The sequence below is a fragment of the Zeus faber genome, assembly GCF_960531495.2.
Source record: "Zeus faber genome assembly, chromosome: 17".
Lineage (NCBI taxonomy): Eukaryota > Metazoa > Chordata > Actinopteri > Zeiformes > Zeidae > Zeus > Zeus faber.
The window spans coordinates 12746152-12767905 of record NC_137204.1 but is presented as its reverse complement, the minus strand read 5'-3'; the positions used below and the strand labels follow the sequence as shown (position 1 = coordinate 12767905).

At 43.5% G+C, this 21754-nt stretch overlaps 2 protein-coding genes across 2 annotated transcripts; one reads left to right on the top strand and one right to left on the bottom strand.

Moving 5' to 3' along the window:
- Positions 1 to 332: 332 nt before the first annotated feature.
- Positions 333 to 2311, top strand: ier5l (immediate early response 5-like). The gene has a single exon (XM_080018513.1). The coding sequence runs from the start codon at positions 435 to 437 to the stop codon at positions 1311 to 1313; it is 879 nt and encodes a 292-aa protein (XP_079874639.1). The 5' UTR covers positions 333 to 434; the 3' UTR covers positions 1314 to 2311.
- Positions 2312 to 6794: 4483 nt separating this feature from the next.
- Positions 6795 to 20831, bottom strand: ptpa (protein phosphatase 2 phosphatase activator). The gene is made up of 10 exons (XM_080018292.1): positions 20795 to 20831; positions 18857 to 18966; positions 18104 to 18190; positions 17676 to 17801; positions 17364 to 17478; positions 15816 to 15915; positions 15273 to 15397; positions 13345 to 13445; positions 10019 to 10126; positions 6795 to 7684 (listed from the first exon to the last, which is right to left on the bottom strand). Exons 1-10 carry the CDS (start codon positions 20817 to 20819, stop codon positions 7610 to 7612), a joined length of 972 nt encoding a protein of 323 aa, XP_079874418.1. The 5' UTR covers positions 20820 to 20831; the 3' UTR covers positions 6795 to 7609.
- Between the last annotated feature and the right edge of the window lie 923 nt (positions 20832 to 21754).

Genomic DNA, 21754 nt, shown 5'->3' with positions numbered 1-21754 from the left:
GTTGATGATAACAACCTAAATTATCAATATACATCAGTCTGGTCTAGAGTTCATGCGTAGTTCTGTGTACTTATCTCGCCAAGAGGAGAGTCTGTGCGATCGGAATTTGAATATCACGGAACAGCCGCCCCCCTGTGATTAGTTGTGAGCGTCATTAGTATGCGATGTTTGCCTATCAATCAAAAGAAACCAAGCAGCTCATTGGCCCAGCCCGGGATGGCGGGACCCACCGGAGAAGCCTATATATAAGGGGAACCGTCGCCTGCGAGGGGAGTGCTTTCTGGCGCACGGAGGGCGGAGGAGCGGTCTAACCCCCCCAGCCCCCCATATTCAATGTTTCTCCTCAAAGCTCACTTCAACCTTTGCCCCCGGACGAAAACGAAAACCCCGACGAAAAATCGATTTTTCCCAAGAGAGGGCAGGTTGCGCCGACCATGATCCGCGCGATGGAGCGTGCGGCGGACGCGCAGCACCTCATCTCCATGTCCCTGCGCAAAATCCACAACTCCCGGACGCAGCGAGGGGGGATCAAGCTGCACAAAAACCTCCTGGTTTCGCGTGTGCTGAGGAACGCCCGCCAGGTCTACGTGAGCGAGAGCTACGCGGAGATCTACCGGAGGCAGCAGTACGAGGAGGTGATGGCCGTCTGCGAGGGGATCCAGGACCTGAACCCCCTCGATTGGCCCGGGGACGCCGGCGAGCAGGACGCGGGGTCGGGCGAGCCGACCGGCGCCGCCCGCTCCGCGCCCCTGCTCGCCGCGAGCCAGGAGCTCTGCGGAGACTCGGAGCTCTCCTACCACCGCGGCTGTTCCTGCTGCGTGGAAGCCTCCCCCGCGTTGCATTGTGATTTTTCCCGAGCCAACGGCAACGCACACTGCAACAGTACCACGGTGCTGGACCTGGACACGCACGTAGTGACCACGGTGGAGAACGAGCACCTCCGGCCGGATTGCTGCGCGGCGCCCCAGTCGTGTGCGGGCGCGCGGTCCGCGGTGAAGAAGCGCAAGGTTGACTTCGGGTATCCCCTCCTCTGCGACGCGGAGGCGGACGCGGACGCGGACGCGGACGCGGACGTGTCGGATGTGGCGCGGCGCAAACGGGCGAGATTTGAGGACGGTGCGCGTGTCCCGAGCGCGGAGGCTCTCGAGACGTCCAACATCTCGAACCTGATCTCCATCTTCGGCTCGGGGTTCTCCGGCTTGGCGAGCCGGCAGGCGGACTTTTTTGAGCCGGGGCTGAACGGGCAACAGTTCTGCAGCAAACAAGCCCTGGCCAGTCTCGGAGCGTGGACCAGAGCTATTGTGGCGTTTTGACACCAGACCACCAAAACCTTTAAAATATATTATATATATATACACACATAATCATGTTTTTTTTGCAGGAAAATGTTATTTTAACGAGGGAAGCCGCGGTCGTGCCACGTTATGTGCAATGTTTCTCCTTTCTACGGAATCCATCGTCGGCCTTTAGTTGTGAATTTTACATTAAACGAAATCGATGACATTTCGTTGCCTTAAAGTCGAAAGCTACTATTGGCTATTGTTCTAAATAGAAAGTGCATTGAGAGTACATTTTTATCCGATCTTTACTGCACCCTACAAAAAAAGAACCACAACAGTAATGTGGTCAACGATTACTTTTTGTTGTGTCCTGCTAAACCAACGCACAGCATTTTTTTTTTTTTTTTTAATGTTTTCATAATGCCGGTGTATTTTTGTTTATTGACGCTTTGATTTTGCTGACTTGGAGCGTTAACTGACAAAAGGCAACCCATCAGACTTGAAATTTCCCTCCCCAACTCCTCACCCGTTGACCAGCCACTTGGTGCAGTAACTGCACTTAAAAAAACAAACAAACAACGTTGCGTGCCAGTTCTTGTGGGCTGCTGAGGTCATCACTTCATATCCGAGCCGTGAATTAGCAGCAAACAGGTATTTTGGCAGTTTGTGATGTTGAGCCTATGGTCCGCAATCAAAGTTGCTGCTCCTCAACCCTTTAAAGAAATTCATGATTCCAAAATACAACTTGGTCTTGTGAGTCTTATTTTATAAGCGTGTATATATATGTATATGGACAGTCCTTTTGTTTTAAAAAGGGTTAGGGTTAAAAAAAAAATCATACATAATTTAGCCATAACATACATCCATGCATTATGAGCACTATGTGTACCAAAAATAAAGGAGTTTGAGGCATTATTTTCATTTATTTGGTTATTCTTGTATTTTTGTGCATAATATATTGTATACCACCGGGTAAAACTGTTGTAGAAAGAATATTTGTTTAAAAAAATGAAGACATTTATAATCTCAATTAAAAATAAATCACGACGACATTCAACCCTACTGTCTTGTTTGACTGATAAAGGTTTGCCGCCGCCTTAATTCCATCGGCGTGTCACGCAAGTGCGGCGGATTAGAGACGCTTACGGTCGTTTCGGTGGTTTCATACGAGGCCTCGTTCTCAATTCTCTTTCACGCTGACGTGCGTCAAGCTTCGTTATATCACTGTCAGCAACGGTCTGTGTCGTGGAGGAACCTCGTGGAAAAGTGGGAGCCTGACACTATAACGGTGCAGAGCGAGCGCCGCTACGTGGAAATGCGAAAGAATGCCGCCCTGGAAAGCGTACGTCCTTTGCTTCTGTTTTTTTTTTTTTTTTTTAATTTTCTTTTTGTTTGTTTGTTTTTTTTGGACTAGCGTTTCTATGCCTTTTTTTTTTTTTTACTTTTACTTTCTTAAGTTTCTGAGCGCCATTAAATACATAAACAAAACATTGCAATTACAGCAACACGGACGGTCATTTCAGTTATTCAAATGTGACTTGGAAGTGTTGGTTTCTTGAAAAAAATATATACCCAAAAAAAGAAAGCAGCTCTAAACAGATTGTCAGTCTTTTGTATAAAATATAGACACAATTACAGTGCGATATGGCAGAATTAAGAAGGTAGAACATAAGTAATTAACAATGACTGACATCTCTCTCGTGCCTCCCTGTACTGTTGCCTATTTCACTTACAATGGAAACTCGTTATTTTTTTATTATAGCAGATAGCAACTAAGTTGAAATAGTTAGATTTCCTTGTGGGTCTATTCTGTAACCTTTCCCCCTGATCTTTGGCTCTGTTCCTTCCTTGGCTTCCTTGGTTTGTGCATGTGTAAGTGCGTGCGTGCGCTCAAGAGTGGGGGTCAGGTCCAGTAGGAAATCGGGGTAAAGTCAGTTTTAACTCAAAAGAAGGGCGCAATCTACAGCGGACTGAACTGCCTTACCAATGGTATTTAAAAAGTAACATATTAGTGAACCCATATTCAATTGATTAAAACCTTGATATTTATCAATCCATTTGCTTGAAATATGCCTATTTTCCACAAACATGACAGAATCAGCAACTCACGGAAATTATGTATTAATTATGGCTCAATATTAGTTATATTATCCTTAATATGAGAAAAACATACATCTAAAAACTAAAACCATTTTTATTGTAAACATGTATCATTCTGATACATAAATGTATAAAGCTCAAAGCAAACTAAACCACAATTTAAGCAGGTATTTGAAAGATTTTGGTCAAAGGTCACCAATTATGAAAAAACTCACTTTGTCAGTGCTTGTGCACATACTGTACATTTGGGTCTCTGATGTGCCTACTCACACACAAACTGTAATATAAGACAACCCAGTCATTTCTTGTGGCCCTGCCTAGGTCAGAAAACGTGATTCAACAAGCCATTCAGATTTGCCTCCAACTCCTACGTCAAGTGGGGGTTCATTAAAATGATACAGCGCCCCCATCTGAGTATATCCACCCAGGGCTTGAGAAATACTTTCGCAAAGGTGTACCATTTTTTCCTTCAATTGCTGGACCCACTAGTAGTATGCCGAAGCTAAGAGCTAAGCATGGCTGTGAAACCTTTCCTGAAAGAGGAATCAATAGCAACTGCCTGGGACAAAATGAGGGTTACGTACGTATGTAACGACGGTTCTATGAATCCGGGATGACCGCCAGGGGCAGTGTTTCACACTGCATTTATCCACCTCGTGCATGCGCAGTCGAGAATTTTACATCAATAAAGTCACATGTGACCCCCAGTGCCCAGTTGCCAGCCCTATATAATCACATGGGACACGGGGCTCTGTTCCTACTGAATCCTCTCGCCAAGGTTCCGAGTGACAGAGAACTCTTGCGGTCATCCAGAATTCATAGAACCATAGTTACATACGTAACACTCGTTCAATTTCATTCTAACCGATGCCAGAGGCAGCATTTTACACAGGATGACTGATACCAACAAGGTCATGTGGAACCACCACCCCTCACCTAATCTGTTGATGGCCCCAGTAGAACCGCCGCTCCTATGGCACCAGGAGTGGCGAAGTTGACCCAGGAGTATCTGACAAATGTGCAGAGGGATGGCCAAGTTGCTGCAGTGCAGATGTGTTTCAACGGCACGGTCTTCAGGGCTGCCCATGATGTGGCCACACTTCTGGTAGCGTGACCCCTAATGCCAGCTGGAGGAGGACAACCTTTAGCCCTGCTAAGGACCCAGAGCACCAAACAGCCCTCAGGGTCTTCTGACTCAGATGCGCACCGGTTGGAAAATGTCATCCATCATCATGCATAGAGTGACATGGTTGATGGTGCTCTGGAGTTAGGATGGTTTGGACTACAGTCTGGTCATAGGCATTCAGCAGTGGTTCCAACCCCTCAGGGGCCAAATCCACAACCGCAGCTGTCCTGGGTTTGGGTGCCAGATCTGACCTCCCAATTGGTAGAGGAGGTCCAGTCTCATAGGAAGGCACCAGGCATGCTCTTAGAGGAGACTGAAGTATTGGAAACCATAACCTTCCCTGCCAGTTCGGAGCTACTATCAGACTCTGTGGCTGCCCTGACACACTCTGTATAATGTTGCCAGGATCAGAGGGGTCGGTTGGAGGGCATAGAGGAGGGTGTCCGGCCAGGCGGATACGACCGGGGCTTCGTCCAGCCCTAGGCATGCTAACGCCATCCGAATGGCTGACTTCAGGCCCTTCTGATCACTCTCAGAACCGTCCACTGAGCCACTGTCAGTGCCTGGGTTCAATGTAAGGGTGGGGATTGAGAATTCTGCCTCCACCCCTTTGCCGAACAGGTTGCCGGAGGCAACAATGGACACCACATCCTCCTTCTGGAACCTCCCAGACTGTGGTGGTATAATGGCACCCATTGGTCCAGCTGGGGTGTCCCCTGGTTGGAGCGTGAGGAGGAGTGACTTGATCTGAGCCATCTCAGCTGTCAGGGTGTCTTGCCTTTGCTGCCAGCGGGTCTTTCCCGGCTCTCTTCCAGGGTAGGGGCCCTGATGCTTCTGTTGGCGAGTGCCTGTGTTGCCCTGTACCAGCACCCACCCTGTCCTGGGAGCCGAGTGTTAGACCCTCGACCTGAGTCAGTCTAGAGACCTTCAGGGTCAGTGGCATGAAGGAACAGTTCATGTGGGCACCGTCAGTCAAGCCCTGCCTCAAGTGCTCCATCCCCAAACATCTAGGACAGAGATCATGGCCGTCTGTGACCAGCAGAGGAGGCACGCACCCGGAACAAGTATGATTGTTCATTCCTCTTTCTTTTGCTATCATTTAACTGGCTGACGTGATCCGGCGGGGCCATCTGATACAATCAGAGCTAACGCAGTGGATAGCAATGCTCGTAAATAAACAGTGGAGGCACCCCAAACTGACAATAACGAGCTGTTTGTTAGCTGGCTGACACACTCAGGTGAAGCCACCCAATGCTAAAAGAGCTAAACGTGAGGGGAAAAGGGGATATCGGCGTAGGCAAAATAATACTGCTGGCAGAGCCGTTACAACAAATTTACCTTGCCGGTGTAGGATCCTGGAGTGGAACCACTCGCGTGAGCCAACTACACATAAACACAACAGACTCGAGCTGGCTAACCATCACTGTGCTGGCCGCTGGATTAAGAGTTCAACCCGTTGTTTTCTACCATTGTGACGTGTAGGATAACCGGAGCGGGTCCGCTCACTTGGACCTTACACAAAAACTAGGGATACCAAAGCCAGTTCCCCGGGGTGTTGCCTGTCTCTGTACTTGCATTAAAACTGTAGGGCCCAGCCTCTGGGGGACGAGGGATCACAAGACGAGACCCCACGCTGTACAAGTGTGCGAAACTTTTTTGAAGTTTAGTTTAGTTACTTTTAAAAAATAATTCTGCCGTGTGTTTCTTTTGCAGTTGAGCACGAGCAAATGCTCATGGCTGAGGTCATATATTAGATGTCATTTTCTATAAAGTTACTGGCGTTACTTGCTGCAGGATCCACAATAACCTTGACGGTATTTGTTTGTTAGTTGAACGTCTGTAAGATGAACCATCTTATCCAAACTCTTAAATAACGGGAGAGTAAAATGAACCCGTTCTGGAGTCGGGGGTGGGGAGCAGCATCTCATTTGCATTTAAAGCTACAGACACAGAAACAGCCTGTCGACAACAGCCCTGAAACAGAGGGGTATAGAGGAATGCTAGAATGCATAATCTGAGGGGGATTTTCTGCATAAAACTTCAAAGACATGTTTTGGGGACCTCAGAGACCTATATGAACTTGTTGAAGAGGAGTATAATATGTGACCTTTAAAGAAAGGAACGCCACACTACTACATCTGCCAATCGATAGAATTACAGTTAAATATAATTTGTCCAATAAATGGTCATACTGCTTGACCACTGAAAAATCATATATTATCTTTTTATTAGTGATAGCAAAGCAAAATTAAAATGACAGGATTGATTCAAATAGGTTAGGGTGAGAAAACAAGATTTATTATAAAGCCAACATTAACAGGAGGGATTTCTTTGGAAATGTTCCTCAACACAGCAAATAAAGCACAAGGTCCAGCATTGAGTTAACTCATGATGTCAGAGGTTTTGCTATCATTTCATTCAAAAGACATTTTATTCACACCAATCATATTCATCAATTCTCTTCTGACAATCGTCATAATTACGTTTGTCTCTTTTCAAAGTGTTTAGGTTTATAATTGTTGTTCTTTGCATATCCAAATGGAATCACAAGCTAATGTGTGTCCAGGGCAATTCTGTACAGGTCATTGTGACTAGTTTGTTGACTGATCACTGAAAAAAAGTGTATTGTGAAGCACAATGCTTCACAATACACTGACTTAAATTAAACAGTTGGACAGATGCATTTCTTAACAAATATTAACATGACTTACATCGGGTAACAGCAAGTTACCATGAAAGTGATGTTTAAGGAACACAAATTAAATTTTACCATAACAAAGGTCTTAGGAACATGCACTTTCACATGGAAGGTCAAAGAATAAAGGGAAAACCAAGTCACATTTTAATCACCTTGCACTCAATTTGAACGACTTCCGCCTGCTATCTGTATCACAGCTTATATTTATCCTTGTTTGTCAAAACAAAGAACATTCTCATGAACATACATGAATCGCAAGAGCCAAATGCCCATCTATGGATATGCACTTGAGTGCGCAAACTATGTGCATCGTAAGCTACGGTTGTATTTGAATCAGGAGCCGTGTGACAGAAATCGTTGATAGGTTGGTCTTTCCATTAAGTACTTGGGTTTCTTCGTTGACTGTCAAGACTTCACCGGTTGGATGGATAGAAGACTACCGAATTTGAAGTGCTGGATAACGGGAAACTTCTCCAAGCACTGGACAAAGGGATTGGATGGGAAAGAGAAGACCAAAGAGAAACGTTTCCGTCAATAAAAATGTAAAGTTCAGACGATTTTGACTTTATTATAGAGTCCTTGGTCTCCACATGTCCTTCCAAGTTCAAAATAAATCAAATGCTCCCCTTCCCTATTAGTCTACCGGGGGTTGCAAAATTTCGGGAATATCAAAAAGGCGGAAATGCTCAATGGGAATGAATTAATATGGAAATATAGGGATTACTTGTATCGATGTTTTAAACATGTCAGATGCAGACAGAAACATAACAACAACATCAACAACTTTTTTTTACAACGTGAATTTGTAAAACTTTCACTATAAAACAATATTTACTTTTCCTCTAGGGGCTCCATTTTCTCTCGCTAGATCGACTCAATGTCCATATCTTGGACATCAGACTCTGATGCCTCATCATCACGGTCACTATCCAACCTGTTGAGGATTTCTGTCAGGTTCAAAGACGCTCAAGTTTGGCCAGATTGGCCACCAGTTTTCGCAAACCCTTGAATTGGTTGCATTGTGCACGCAGTATTTAACTCTACTCCATTCGGATGTTTAACAATGAAAAATAATAGACATGGATTAATCAAGACTCTTTATTCGGCATAACCAATCTACAACCCACATGGTAACAAAAATTACCCACCAAAAGCAAACTAGCAAAATGTGTTAGCAAGCTATAAACTATATAATAATATTTATTTCGGCTACTATTATGCCACCATTAAATATAGTCACCACACTAATTTATTAAAACATGCCTGAAAGCATGTAGGGAAGTGTAGACAGTGCAATAGTGAGGCTTCGATAGCACTGCATTATAGAGAGCGCTCTGCACATGTTATGGGAGAAAGCACCCTGCATGGAGGAAGTTGGAATTCTACAGAATTCCTATAAAATAGGATGTTGGCAAATCTGTACAAGTAATAAAGTCGTACACTGCATATTGAATGCACAGTGTATGGTAGGAATTCAGCTGAGATTCCACTACATGGGAATATCTTAACCCCAAAAAATTGACAAGCGCTAGTATTATCTTGTTAGGTGTTTATTTCTAACAAATATGTACACTATTCTTTTTTTGAAAATATGTTTTAAGTGAAACTCAAAAGTGACAAAAGTCAAGCTGAAATGGCTACAATGAAATCAATTAACAGCGCATAAGTCATTATGGATTATGGTCAGATATTTTGAATAAATCTGACTGTAAAAATTTGACGCTATGTTACTGGTGATAATAATGTGCCACGACGGTTTTGGATGTAATACACCAGCGGGCTAGGTATCATTTTACAGCTGGTGCTCATTTCTTCAAGTTTTGTCTCCAGTTGACTTGGTGCTGGTCCATTCTAAGTTCTAATCGTATTGTGTCATTTGGGCCTGATATCATCAGAATCATAAAGACAACCAAAGACAAAAACAAACCGGTGGCTCACACACTTATAAATTGCCTCCCCCCCCCCCCCCCGCCCCCTTTCCAATGGATTCAGAAAAATGAACATCACATAACTTTTAAAGAGAACGGTAGCAGAGAGAGAATGGAAAGAGAATACTAAAATAAAGGTGCAAGGAGGCTGAATTGACTTTCTTGCGTAGAGAGAATCACAGAGAGAGGGAGCAGCTACAATAAGCAACAACTGGCTAAGAGAGGGGGCTTAAAGCCTGTGTGGGGCCATGAGAGGGAGAGTGGAATGTGAGTCTGCTGATGGCTGCTGCAGGCATGGAGGAAGGCAGGGGCGGGGGCTGTGTGCAGTGGGAGAGGGAGTGGAAGAAATAAGAGGTGGGGGTGGTGAAAGCAGACAGCCTGGCCCCTAAGCTCTCCGAGAGGAAAACAGGAAGCGGGCATGGAGGAAATAAAGAAGGGGGTGGGGAAAAGGTCTTCCGCGCGCCAGACGCATTTCGAGGTTTTCGACAAGCGATCCTTTCATTCACTGGGTTTTCCCAAAATATGAAATGAAGGTCCACGAGGCTCGTGTCGCTCCTGTGTAGTAAACTTTAAGCTCATCTGTGAGCTCAGCCGGAGTTCGACTGTGACCTTTTTATATTTTTTTTCGAGATATCGTTCACACACCCATTCCAGAGGGTCGGCTACTTTTCACTTGATGTTTTGCCAAGGTGCTATCGTTTTCTAACCATCCTACATCCACCAATTACTTATGCTCCATGCCTGTTGCGTTAGAGGCATTGAGTAGTAGTATTTAGCTTAGCTTATCTTACCTGATATCCTAATGTTATTTGGGACAGCAGACAGCTATGTATACATAAACCTCTATATCTATGTATTTATCGATTCATGGATAGCTATACAATACCTCTGCCTTGTACATTTTGATCAGGCCCTGGTTGACTTTGGACCAGGTGGGGACACCACTGATGTTCCACAGCTGATTGGAGTGCTCTGCAAACGGGCCAGTCTTCATCTACGTAATGACGTCAGGTTGGGAAAGAGAGAAAAAGGAGAAGAGTCAGCACTTGTCCACCGGATTTCTTTTTTTTTTTTTGTATTCATTTGCCACTGCGGGACAACAGAACTGTACTATACCAACCGGCATACAGTTGATCCTGCCGAGGAGCCTATTCAGCTGAACGAACCCACGCGTCTGACAAGTCATGCGTAACCATGTAGAGAGCGGAATTTATCTGCAACCTCGGGGTTAAAACAAGCTGATAAGATAAGGTGATTCTCTTTTAGTTAGATATTGAAATATTACTATTGTTATTATCCAAATTTTAAAAAAAGCCCAAATTCATATTCATATTTAAAGCTTTCTAGATACTGTATAAATACTGCTTTGCGGTTACATTCGCAACTTTTTGGCAAATCACAGAGGCATTTACTTTGTGGTACACTACATTAAAACTTTACATGGTATTTTGTTTTGGGTAGGATTTTCCAGTACTTTTTGCGGCACGTTTCCAATTCGACCAAAGTCTACGCGATGCCTCGCCGTACATAAAGTGCCTCTTTAATCATTACTAGGGCACTCCGTGGCACCCAATGCCGTGCTTTGCGGAACATAAGTCATATCCCACAGAGGGAAGAGTCCTTGAAAACGCCCTTGAGGGCATGAGGAGTTTCAAATAAGGTCGCTTCTCAACCACAAAACGAAAGTATATGTTCTCAGGAGAAGGTTCCCTAATAATTAAGGCAGCGAGTGCCCCAGACAAGTTTTCGCAACACCTTCGTCCAAGCATCATTTTTCGGAGCAGTGCCGGAACAACCCAAAAGCACAGACTATAGGAGAATGTACTCGGCTTTGTATGGAAAGAAACGGGGGCAGGGTGAAAGAAAAGCCAGGACAGAGGGAGGGAGGGAGGGAGGGGGAGGGGCGTGGTCAAAAGACGGCTCCCTCGGCCTGATTCCCAGCGACATGTGGAGAGGGAATGACTCATGTGGCACAAGCACATGAGTTGTTCTTTACCACTTTATAAAGGCTTTACTTGTTTATGAATGACACATGCGAGTCGATAAATAATCTGGCTTTCAAATGGGACCCTGGACACCCTTGAGAGGGTGAGGCCTACAAAGCGGGCCAAATAAAGCCTAGTCAAATAAGGGGTAAAGCAACATACGATTATGTCTACTTTATTTTTCATTTTGCTTCCTCTTCACTCTGTGTTAGCAGGGAAAAGGTGGAAAAAAAGAGTGAGGTAGTGATGGGAGATGACCGAAAAAGAGCGAGGACCGCAACCTTCCTAAATAGAGAGAAAAAGGATGGTCTACCAGAAGCAGACCTGCCAACCTTCGGAAAATATTTTGAGTACCACAATAGTGTAACAGGGAGTCTCTGGAGATACTGGAGCTGAATGACTCCATCAGTTATTCACACTGTAGCGTCTCGTAACGAGGCTCATCACATTGTAAGCAAGCTAATACGGCTACCCCTTGAAATGCATCATCCCGTAAAGTTTCCAAACATGTTTACCAACTAGAGAGGCACCGATTGCAATTTTCTTGGCCGATTCCTATTTCAGATTTTTTTTTAACTCGGATTTCAGATCTGCTGTGCGTCAATGACAAGTACATCACGTGATCTGATCACGCTCACGTGATTGGACAGCTGCACATGCGTACCACTGCAATTTTCATTTTTCCACAATAGTGAGATTGCTGCTTTTGACGCTGTTTATTATTGTACATTATTCACTTTGGAACAATAACAACATGAAACTGTCCCTGAGTTCCAATAAAATGTAATATGGACTGTTACCAAGTTTCAGTATAAATCAACCTGTAACCCCCACTGAGTTTTAGTAAGCCCAAACATATAACTAACATGGAAATGACCAGTTCAAACTTCAAATTAAACTCTTTCACTTTAATTGCAAATATACACGAATATACTATTCATCACGAGCAGAGTTCCGCTGTGACAGCGATAGAAACACAGTCTGCACAATGTTAGAATATTTTCACACGATAAATACATCATTTATCTAATCTGTTTACCTTGGAGTACCTCCAAACAACCGACATTTTCTTTCTTTCCCTCTCTTTTTTGAGCGTCAACTACGCAACTACATTACATTACGTTGGTATCGGGTCTGAGTGTTGGAGCAATTTTAGGAGTACAGTACATAAGCACAGTATAGGGCGTTTACATTTGACCGGCACAGAATCGGAAAATATATCTGATACTGATCGGCAGGTGAAAACCGACCAATTCCGGTCACCGGCAGATCGATCACTGCATCACACGTTTTATATGTTAACATTACGGTCACATACTTGTGCTTCATTATAACTCTCCCACTTCCCATTTTATCTCAGAAATGCAGCGTTACAGCTCGGTGGATAATAAAGTACTGCTGTGCTGCGTATCAGTGGATGTTGAGTGACTGGGAGGAGAGGGAGGGCTTACAGAACCATAGGTCGTAGCATCTGGTCCAATCCGAGGGATGTAGTTTAAATACCCAACAAATGTACGGTATTGTTTTTTATTGATTGATTGGCGTCATTACATTACAATTATATATATATAGTTTCAGCTGGCATTTCCTACCAGAGAAATTTGACTAAGAATTGCAGCATTTTTGTGCAGTTATTTTGTCAAAAAAAAAATTCTAACCATGGGTCCTAAGAACGTAAGTGCTGAGAAGAAGAAGCGGATGATGTTGATTGAATTTAAGCATGAAATCATAGAAAAAAAATGAGCGAGGTGTGCGTGTGATGGAATTGGCGAGGCAGTACAAGCGTAGTATTTCTACAATATGTACCATACTGAAGCAGAAGGAGGCGATTAAGGGTATAAGGGTACTCCAGCCAAGGGCGTTAAAATAATGTCTAAGCTGCGGACCGCTGTCCATGAAAAGATGGAGAATCTGCTGTTGGTGTGGTTGACGGAGAAGCAGCTCGCAGGAGATAGCGTGATAGCGTTTTATTATGTTTTTATACAATATTTGTTATTCATAAATACATTTTTCTTATTTAAAAACACGTAACAAAAAAAAATTGGGGTGTTTTTTGGGGATCTGGAACGGATTAATGGCATTTCAATAATTTCAATGGGGAAAATTGATTTGCGATACGAGCAGATTGAATTACGAGCTCTGTCACGGAACGAATTAAACTCGTAAGTCAAAGTACCACTGTATATATAATTTATAGAAAGAAAGCCAATGACCGTGTGAGTGTTACCTCATTAATGAACTTGATGCACTCCAGAAACATGTAATCTTGGTGATGCTCATTGACGACATTCTCATCAAGAAAGTGCCGGGGTTCCAGCGTCGGGTGATCTAACACACAGAGAGCAAGGGTACAACGGTATTTGCCTGCACATTTTTTTACATTGTAAAATGATGAACAGTAAACATTATTTAGCTCATAATTTAGTCCCGGATCATCGATCGGTTTCCATGAATTCTAAACCAATTGAAATGAATTTGATCCTCAGTTTAAATTTTCGGACCTGTTGCCAAAATCCAAAATGCATGCTGGGACAAGAGCAGTTTGCATTAAATAATGTCGGTGGTGTGTCAAACAGCAGATAAAGAAGAAACAGATTTTCACTATACGACCAAAATATACCTTTGATTCAAAATCTGGTGTGGATGCCATGACTTAAAGTGCTAATCTTAAAGATTTTCATTTAAATAAATGTCTGTTAAGTTACTACCTATCACCGAATGAGGTAAGCACAAAGGTGATTGAGGTTATGACACAGTGATGAAAGCCCGGGTAAATTCGCAGTATTCTGAGCATTAAGAACTGGGTGTCTGTGGAGACTTTCCCACCGTACATTGAGGCACCACACTCATATTCATTCAATCCGCCACACACCTGCAATTACCGCTTTACACAATAGGCGCCGCCAAAAACAACAAAACATAAATTTAAGCTGCAATACAAGATTCTACTGTGACAAAACTCATTTCACCACTTAATGACGACTTAAGTCCGATCAGTTAATTATGACAGAAGTTATTTTATTTTAAATGTTTTTGTCCGTAAAAGATTCCCTTCTCTCTTTAACTTCTACTTTTTCCCTCCATTCATTTTTTCTTAAGACTTTGCTACGTCATTCCTTTTCTTCTATTAAGTAAACTGTCCAACACGATCAGAGAAAACTGAATTACATAAATTAAAAACTGTATTTAGTGTGGAGCAAATTACTACAATTATGTACACTGATCAGCCGCAACATTAAAACCATCTATCTAATATTGTGTAGCTCCCCCTCGTGCCACCAAAACAGCTCTGACCCACTGGGGCATGGACTCCACAAGACTTCTGAAGGTGTCCTGTGGTATCTGGCACCAAGACGTTAGCAGCAGCTCCTTTAAGTCCTGTAAGTTGTGAGGTGGGGCCCCCATGGATCAGGCTTGTTGTTCCAGCACATCCCACAGATGCTCAATCGGATCGAGATTTGGGGAATTTGGAGGTCATCTCGAAGTCAACGCCTTGAACTCTTTGTCATGTTCCTCAAACCACTCCTGAACGATTTTTTGCAGTGTGGCAGGGTGCATTATGCTGCTGATCGAGGCCACTGCCATCAAGGAATACTGTTGCCATGAATGTACTTGGTCTGCAACAATGTTTAGGTAGGTGGTACGTGTCAAAGTAACATCCATATCGATGCCAGGAGCCAAGGTTTCCCAGTAGAATATTGCCCAGAGCATCACACTGCCTCCACCAGCTTGCCTTCTTCCTATAGTGCGTCTTGGTGCCATCTCTTCCCCAGGTAAATGACGCACATGCACCCAGCCATCCCCATTGTAGGCCCTTTCAGCAGTGGACAGGGGTCAGCATGGACACTCTGACCGGCCTGCAGCTACACAGCCCCATACGTAGCAAGCTGTTATGCACTGTGTATTCTGACACCTTTCTATCATAGCAGCATTAACGTTTTCACCTATTTGTGCTACAGTAGCTCTTCTGTGGGATTGGACCAAACGGTCTAGACTTCACTCCCCATGCGCATCACTAAACCTTGGGTATGTGACAAATAATCTCTTGAACTTGGGTTCCCATGACCCTGTTGCCGGTTCTAAAATTTTATTTTAGTTTATTTAAAAAAAATAAACTTGACCATTCCAAAAACATTTTAAAATGTTACTCATTACCTATGAACTGGGAGCTGCCCCATATGAAGGGGAGGAATTGAAAGTCATCGAGGCCCCAAACACCCTGACTTCCTGCGGGCTCCATTCTGTAGGTTTTCTGCAGTTTTCGCATAACTTCCAAATACCTGGACAGTAAAAAATACAAAACATAACAAATAAAACGGATTAAAAAAATAAAATAATAAAAAATATCTGGCTTATGGCGTTATTTTGACAATGCAAATGAACTTAAATTTATTTGTGTAGCCCTTTATTGTAGTTGCTTCTGTCTTATTTGACTTACACCCCTTTCCCACTGCAATGAAAAACCCGGTAACCCCCGCTAATATCCGGCATTTGCCACCAGTGGGAAAGAAAAAACATGGGTCTCAATCCCGGATTAAATGACCCGGCAATAGACCCGGGTTTTAATCGACCACCTCCGATCTGCTTAAAAAAAAAAAGCCTTTTCTCCTGGCAATGTGAAAGGTGTCAATCGCCAATTTTTTAGTTTATCCGACGTCGCTTGAGTATACTCACATACGAGCAAAACAATGATCTCACCTGTCAAAAACATTGAAAATGATAGCCGTCTGATCATCCACCCGGAGAGCTCCAACCTTGCAAAGGCAGCACAGAAAGGCAGCAAATGCAGCTTCGTGCCCTGGAAACACCAACAGGCAACATCTCAGCAAGTCCACGGGTCATCCAAAGACAGAGTTACGTTAAGTGGTTTTTGATCATTTGTAAAAAATTTAAGGAATTGGAACTCCACTAGGTATTCTTCAGTTTCACCTTTGTCTATAGAAATACTTTGGAGTTTCAGTTAGCTTTCAATTATTGACTATAGGAATAGAAACAAACAGCTCTCAGAAATGTATTTTTAACTGATGACTTTCTATAAGGTTCAATTTTAGATACTGGGTGGCTGCTTGATTCAGACACTGAATCAAAGCAGCGGCTGGAAAGTCTGAGACTCCAAATTAATGGAAGAAATAATTTCAGCGCTGTTAAACCATTCTTTTTTGTAACGTTCTACTCTGTCGTGATATAAACAATTCCACAAAAGAGAAGCAATAATTGGTGTGTAGTCATAAGGGATGAGAAGCTAGAGATAATCCATTCACATAGAGTGAATTGCTATACCACTCATGGTCTAGCAAGAAAACTAGCTTGCTAACTAGCTTGCTAACCAACCAAGGGGCGGTTTCGCGCACATAGAGAAGGCCTCATTCTAAACTAAATCACATTTTTAATCTGTACCGACTGAAATAGGCCCTTCTCAGTCACAGTTTAAAATAGGGAAGGCTTAAATTAAACCTGGTCAGAGGCTGGTTTATCCTCGGATTTAATGGATGTGGGCCTCGCTGAGCTGACTAGTCCTTCATTACCGTAGTCTGGGACTTCCTAGTATCTAACTAATTAATCGTATATTAAGCAACGTCTCAGAAAGGCATTTTTTAAATTCTGGATGAAGTGAAATAGGATTACATTAGATATCTATAAAGAGAGAGTGCGAGAGAGAGAGACGTAGCTTTCAGAGCTAGTTCTGTCAGACAACTTGACGGCGCCACACACTTCCACGCCCTTATGGGCCGGGCCTATTTAAGCAGCCAATCCCTCTTGCCCTACCTGCTTTGCTTCCTGCTTTCTTGCTGTGCTTCCGCCACCTCCCCTGCATCCATTTGTTGGGCTCTACTCTTCTATCCAATGGGGGGAGTTCGAGCTCATCACTCCAAAATTTCTAGCTCATTAAGCGTGTCTATGTTGCTGCACACCTCACCGGGAGTGATGAGCAGAAGAGCTCGATGCCCAACCTCAAATGATGCCAAATAAATGAAGATCATTTTAATTCAAATCTAAGAGTTGTCTGTCAAATAGTATATATATAATAATAATAATAATAATAATAATAATAGTATTTATTTACATATATATCTTTGCAAATGGTACCCCCTACTTCGCAAGGACTTGCAATGGAATCCGACTGAGGCATTAAGCAATGAAATATTTAAAGATCGTCGTCCCAGCAAATGAATCACTTGTTCCACCTTATGCTTTATAAATACATGAGCTGGATTCAAGGTCGCAGTATCAGATATTGATCCTTACCCGTTCCATAGTCTATCCTGGTAGAGTTGCCTACGGCCTCTTTCAAATAGACCGCAATCTCAGGCACTGCTGCGCTGTCCGTGGGAATCACTGCAGCCACCAGGGCCTCGGCTTCCTACACACACACACACACACACACACACACCATGGACGGGGATCGGGTGAGGATACAGAGTGTGTAGAAGTAGAGTATGTCCACAAGTGTACATGAAAGTGTGGAACACAGGTTAGCTCAGATACAAACAACCTCTGAGTAGTCAGCCCCCATAGCTAGGCAGCCAGAGGAGCACAAGCCAGAGCGTATGGACCTACCTGATCCAGCTTGGCATACCACTTCCTGTAGGCCGTATTCCCGAATCGCGACGGCTGATCAACGGGCGGGGTCTCGTCTATCCATCTGTCGAGGGTCTCCAAAAGAACCACCAACCTCTCCACTGTCTGAAATGAAGCGTGGGTTTTCATTCATTAAATATTGTTTTGCGTCTTTTTCCATTTCCGCTTTCCAAAATAGAGGTTTGTCTGGAACAACGCTATACGACGGGGTGAAATCATCACTTTGGGCTATTTCCAAAAAGCTATGGAATCATTTTACACCTTATCAATATTTATTCTTCTCTCGAACCGTTATAACCTTTTCATTTTCGCATACAATATGACATTTCAAAAGTGAATAAAACACTCTTGCTGAGTTTTTTTGTTTTTTGTTTTTTTGATCAAACTATGAAAACAAACAATACTACCTCAGAAACCTTGTATTCGCATGAGAGCTTCTTTCCTTTCACATCTTCATTCAGTGTCAAAATGAATCCCATGTAGTCAGCATAAGCCTAGATAGAAGGCAAAAAAAAAGGAGAAAAGGTAAAGAACATATGGCTGAACAGGAATTAAATGTACCATTTTGACTCATTCTGATCAGCACTGCCTGACAGAGGGATACGCTAGCTGACCTAGCTCCATATTAAAGGGTTAGGGAGTTTATTACTGCGTGCGCCTGTAAATGTAATATACCCTGCTTCGCAAGTTTAATTAAAGCAGTATAAACCTGAAGTATTTAAGAAGTAGAAACAGAATGAAGAATAAACCTAAGTAACTAAATCAATAGTAAAAAAAAAAAAAAAAAAAAAAAAAAAAAGGAAAAACAAAAGAATACACATACACCTCTGTATTAACAAACACACAATTCAGGTTGTTGTACATGTTTTGTTGTGGGATGATAATCAGTAAAGCAAACACCTTAAATAGGAAAACACTGTGTTTTCATTATGTTTAGCCTCGTAGCTAAAGGCAGTTCTAAATAATAACCTTCACCTAATAGCCTCATAGTATTATCCTTTGTCTCAACACAAAAAAACCTGTTTTGTTAATCCACATTTCTCCACCCTTAAAAAAACACCAAAACGGGTTCCGCATGCAATATTCCGTTGAACCTGGATGTGACTGACCAGGAAATTAAACATAAAAAGAGCTCAGATCATATACCCCCAGCAACATACGTGAGATCGTTTCCATTTCCCCATGTCAGAAAACATGCTAATTTCTTTCCTGGGCAAGATGAAGCCGGGAGCGGCCGGACCTTTTTCTGCATCGTCCCCAGTGGATGGTCCTGAAAATTTAACATTGAGGGACTTTAAATTAAAGAAAAAAAAAAGATGTCTAGAAAAGAGTTGACAAACACACACACACACACACACACACACTTGGAAAGAGGTGCTCACTTACAGATCTCCATACTTATTTAGTATTAGCAACATTGGAAAATGTATTTCAGCACAAATGTTTACTGCTATAATATTTATTTTCCATGATCTGCTTTACAGCATGTAGACTGGGGGTTGTAAACCAGTATATACCTCAAAGAGTCACATCTCATGCATTTACACTGTGTTTCCCAACCTTTTTAATTCAGTTAGTTTATTTTAGGCAGTAAACTAATCCCAGGGCACACCAGCCATTCAGCACTAAAAACGTGACAAAAATGTAGAACTGTTCTTGCTATTTGAACTATTATTATGGCACACCGTTTTAGACTTGAGCTTGTTTTGATGAACTCAGAGGCCGATATCTTGGCTGGAATTGAGGAACTAGTACCGCACTGCAATTTTGATCTTGCAACACAAGAGCTCATTCTCATTATTTTTGATATTGGAGTGGAATTAGAATTTGTTTTTAAGAGCACACCTGGTGAACTCTCAGGGCGCCATGTGAGTGTTCCAAGGAACAGCGGTTGATTTAACGTCGGCCTCCGACAAGCCAATGAAATCGATATTGAAATCCCCGTTTATTTTTTATGGAAAAGATAAGAGACAATAAGAGTTCCTATATGGTGGTCAAATGCAGTCTGTGAGGCAGCAGCAAGAAGGTCCTGGGTTCGATTCCCGCCTGAGGCGCTGTTGGCACCGTGCTCCGGGCGGGTTATCTCCCAAATAGGAGCCTTTCTGTGTGGAGTTTGCATGTTCTCCCCGTGCTCACACGGGGTTTCCTCCACCTCACGTCAGTAAGGACCCCCACCAAAAACATGCACACATCACCATCCTCTGACCAGCGATGGACACTTGGTACCAGGTCCCCGGGCGCGTCGACGAATGCTGCCCACTGCTCCTGGCCGCCCCCCCCCCCCCGGAGGAAGGACAAGCCAGGATGGGAAAAATGCAGAGGCCACATTTTACTGGCCACCACCTAAAAAGCATCTGTGTGTGTGTGTGTGTGTGTGTGTGTGTGTGTGTGTGTATGCATGTGTTGTTGTAGTGCGGTGTGTCATGTGACGAATAAAGATTCTTCTTCTTCTCTATACAGTACTCTGGAAAGGTTTGAGGCGCTGAAGATGTTTCAAAGTTGGTTGTTTTTTTCCTGTTTACCGCACTTTATATGTCGCTTATTGATAAATAAAACATATTCACGACATTGTTTTGAAAGCATCCTCGTTTTCACGGGTGCCCCAAAGCCTTTGCGCAGTACCGAGCAAACGTGACGTTTCTGGTTTACTCGTGAATAGATGGTTTGTTGATAGTGACAAATGTTGGCGAAACCCGACCGGGGGCAGGCCGCGCGGTGTTGGTCCATCGATGAAGGATTTTATTGTCATTTATACGGACATTCGGACCCTGCAGAGTTGTGACCATCGCAATAAAGGAATGTTGTCCGGTGCAACACACCACGCATGCCCCGTGTTCATTGAAATATTTAGGCTGTACAAATATATATATATATATATATATATATACATACACACACACATATATATATATATATATATATAGAGAGAGAGAGAGAGAGGGCGACTGTATAAATATATATATATATAGACTGTATAAGTATAAATATATATATATACATATATATAGGTTGTACAAATAGAGATGACTATTTCTATGTTTGGTTTGTCGCACTTACTTGAAAACGGACAACAATAAATTATACTAATGCTACGTTACCGGGATGGTGCTCATTATCTGCCATGTTTGTTGTGTTTTGTTTTTCTTCTTTTTGCGTTTCAGCGGCGGCTCGCATCCAGTCGTGGCGTCGCGTTAGCGCCCTCTTCTGTTACGGAATGGTACCTCACGTCCTTACGTCACGCAAAACGAGGAAAAACCGCTGACTCTGACGTCATCGGCGTCCCCGCCCGGACGGTGGTCGAGAAAGGTGTCCCGTAACTTTGAGCGGAGAAGTCGTCGGTATCGTACGCATGTAGGACTAGTGAGGAGCCCGAGGAGAGGAGAACGAGGAGGCGGGTTATAGGTGGGAATAACTTCAGGTTCGGAAATCGGAGACGTCCATAACACGTTTGTTACAGATCTCCAGGGTCCATTGGGTGGCCCTGCCCGGTTCTTATCAGCCCCGATTAGGGGAACGTAATGTTTATTTGAACGAAAACAGTCAAATCTGTCAACATGTCAGTGGGACATGTTCAAAATCCACACGTCGGCCGGTTGCCAGGCGCGTTCGTGTTATTCCTCCATTCATTTCATCGCATATCAACACTTGGTCAGAGCTAAAGCTTTTTTTGTTTGTTTGTTTTTTTTAGGTAAACGTGATACTTTCGGGAGGTCATGAAGACACTCAGTTGAATCCAAGAAGACAGGGAAGCCTTCAGCCATACAGCGCTGACTCGAAAGGAGCATCAAAGCCAGCCAGCCGGGTTGGCGCACCGGAGGCTGCACCGTTCCATATATCATCCCCAGCTCCGTTTTTATCATTTTTATTTTCCTATATTATTCATCGAATCTGCACGCGGGAGAGGTGTGTCAAAGCCGCGGACAACAAATGAAACCCGCGGCAACACCTAAGATCCGCGGGAGAACCGCGGACCCGGCGACGGCGGCTCGCCGGGCTGACACGCGTGTCCCGCTGCTTCGAGGGCGAGACGCAGGCGAGGGGGGCCACGCAGTGTCGTC

Bases quoted from the DNA above. Each gene is read 5' to 3' on its own strand.
- ptpa (XM_080018292.1), bottom strand. From the start codon at position 20,819: ATGGCAGATAATGAGCACCATCCCG. The intron at 15,916-17,363 runs GTAAGGATCAAT...TGGTGTTTCCAG, and splicing joins CAGGATAGACTATGGAACGG to GGCACGAAGCTGCATTTGCT. The intron at 10,127-13,344 runs GTAACACTCACA...GTCATTACGTAG, and splicing joins GCATCAAGTTCATTAATGAG to ATGAAGACTGGCCCGTTTGC.
- ier5l (XM_080018513.1), top strand. From the start codon at position 435: ATGATCCGCGCGATGGAGCGTGCGGCGGACGCGCAGCACCTCATCTCC.